The 1,882-nt window shown below is 38.2% G+C and overlaps 1 protein-coding gene across 1 annotated transcript in view; it reads left to right on the top strand.

Moving 5' to 3' along the window:
• The first annotated feature begins 355 nt into the window (after window positions 1-355).
• The window catches only part of LOC143041702 (uncharacterized), a 13,390-nt gene continuing 11,863 nt past the window's right edge, over window positions 356-1,882 (top strand). The window contains exon 1 of the mRNA XM_076213714.1: window positions 356-422. Coding sequence (XP_076069829.1) covers window positions 414-422 — 9 coding nt within the window. The 5' untranslated portion in view covers window positions 356-413. The remainder of the gene's footprint in view (window positions 423-1,882) is intronic.

The raw sequence follows: 1,882 nt of genomic DNA, 5'->3' as shown, positions 1-1,882 counted from the left end.
TAAATAATAAATAATAAATAATGAATAATGAATAATAAATAATAGATAATAAATAATGAATAATAAATAATAAATGATAAATAGTAAATAGTAAATAAATGAATATACATATAGATAGATAAATGAATAAATAAATAAATAATAAATAATAAATAAATTAATAAAAATATGTCCGCCTACTCGTCACACCCCGTGAACGGACGCCAAGGGTCACCTACGAAACGAAACTGCGTGAAGGAGGCGCGAAGGAGAGAGAGACGTGGGGGGATGGCGAGGGAGAAAGGTGGCGGGGGACGCCGCTGTACAGTATATATAGAGCTACGCACGCTGCCGCCAGCAGTTTTAGTAGGAGCTGTATCTTGGTGAAGCAACTGTATTACGTTGTGCTCTTCACGCTAGTTCTGTTTGCAGCCATGGTCAGGGTGAGTGAGGGACGAAGAGGGACTGGCAGGACAAACTTCGGGAACCCTTTGGTGGATAAATCCGCACACGAGGCGGATCATAAAAACACTTTTTTTTTCACTGTCACTGGAAGGTCTTATTCATTTTAAAAAACACCTTCCCTCACCCCCTGCAAGGGTGTTAAAGGGTTAATTATCATTCAAGAGACCAGTGACTGGTTTGATCAAGGGTTGCGCGTCAGCCTTTTTTTTTTTTTTTTTCTTTTGTTGCTGTCACATCAGAATCAAGGAAATGATTCAGAGCAGATCGCAACTGTGCCCATCGTCTTAAACTGTCATCAGTTTTTTTTTCAAATCGAGGACGTTTTCTCCTTATTTATGTCATAAAGAAAATAAGGATCCTCAAATTCTATGCTGTTGCTTTGACACGATATACATATACACACACTCATATATATTATATATATATATATATATATCATAAACGTGTGTGTGTGTGTGTGTGTGTGTGTGTGTGTGTGTGTGTGTGTGTGTGTGTGTGTGTGTGTGTGTGTGTGTGTGTGTGTGTGTGTGTGTATGTGTGTGTGTGTGTGTGTGTGTGTGTGTGTGCGTGTGTGTGTGTGTATGTGTGTGTGTGTGTGTGTGTGTGTGTGTGTGTGTGTGTGTGTGTGTGTGTGTGTGTGTGTGTGTGTGTGTGTGTGTGTGTGTGTGTGTGTGCGCGCGCGCGCATGCGTTCGCTGCCGGAAATGAATTGGGATCGTTGGGTACTCGCGATGGACTCTACATAGTATTCTTTACAGGTATATTACAAGTGGAGACTAGTGGAAGAAGAGAAATAAAAAAGTGAGAAAAAAAAATGTTGAGTATAGAAGAAAAGCTAAACAGGGCCATACTGAGTTGGCGAGGACATGTGAAGAGAATACGAAACAAAACAGATGGAAAGAAAACGGAGGATGTATTATGAGTGCATGTTAAGAAATATATAAATAAGAAATCGAATGTTCTAGAAAACGGCAGGGAAGCGAGGAGGTCATAGATCGAGGAGAAGAAGAAGGGAGAGAAAAAGACGAAGGAGATGCGAGGAAAAAGAATGAGGATGTGGAGTCCAAATCCTCAAGAGTAAGGATGCAAGAAGCGAGCGAGGGGAGGTGAAAAGATTACCAGTGTGTTTTAGATTGTGGTATTAAAAGGAGTGGGGCACTAATAACACCCTCTCCCTTTTTTTTTAAGTTTAGGTAATTCCCAATTACCACAATCATGTTTGGTTATACCGGCATGTATGTATATATATATATATATATATATATATATATATATATATATATATATATATATATATATAAACAAACATATACATGCATATATATATAGTGCCATTCGTCCGAAGAATTCTTTCATATTGGGTCAAATAATTTTGTGTTAACCAGAAAAAAATAAAATAAAATCCATGTTTCGATGTCGCAACTACGAAGATATTATGA

Source organism: Oratosquilla oratoria, chromosome 31, assembly GCF_046742065.1.
Source record: "Oratosquilla oratoria isolate Oo_2021 chromosome 31, ASM4674206v1, whole genome shotgun sequence".
Lineage (NCBI taxonomy): Eukaryota > Metazoa > Arthropoda > Malacostraca > Stomatopoda > Squillidae > Oratosquilla > Oratosquilla oratoria.
The sequence above is the reverse complement of the archived record's forward strand: the minus strand, read 5'-3'. Positions and strand labels throughout refer to the sequence as shown.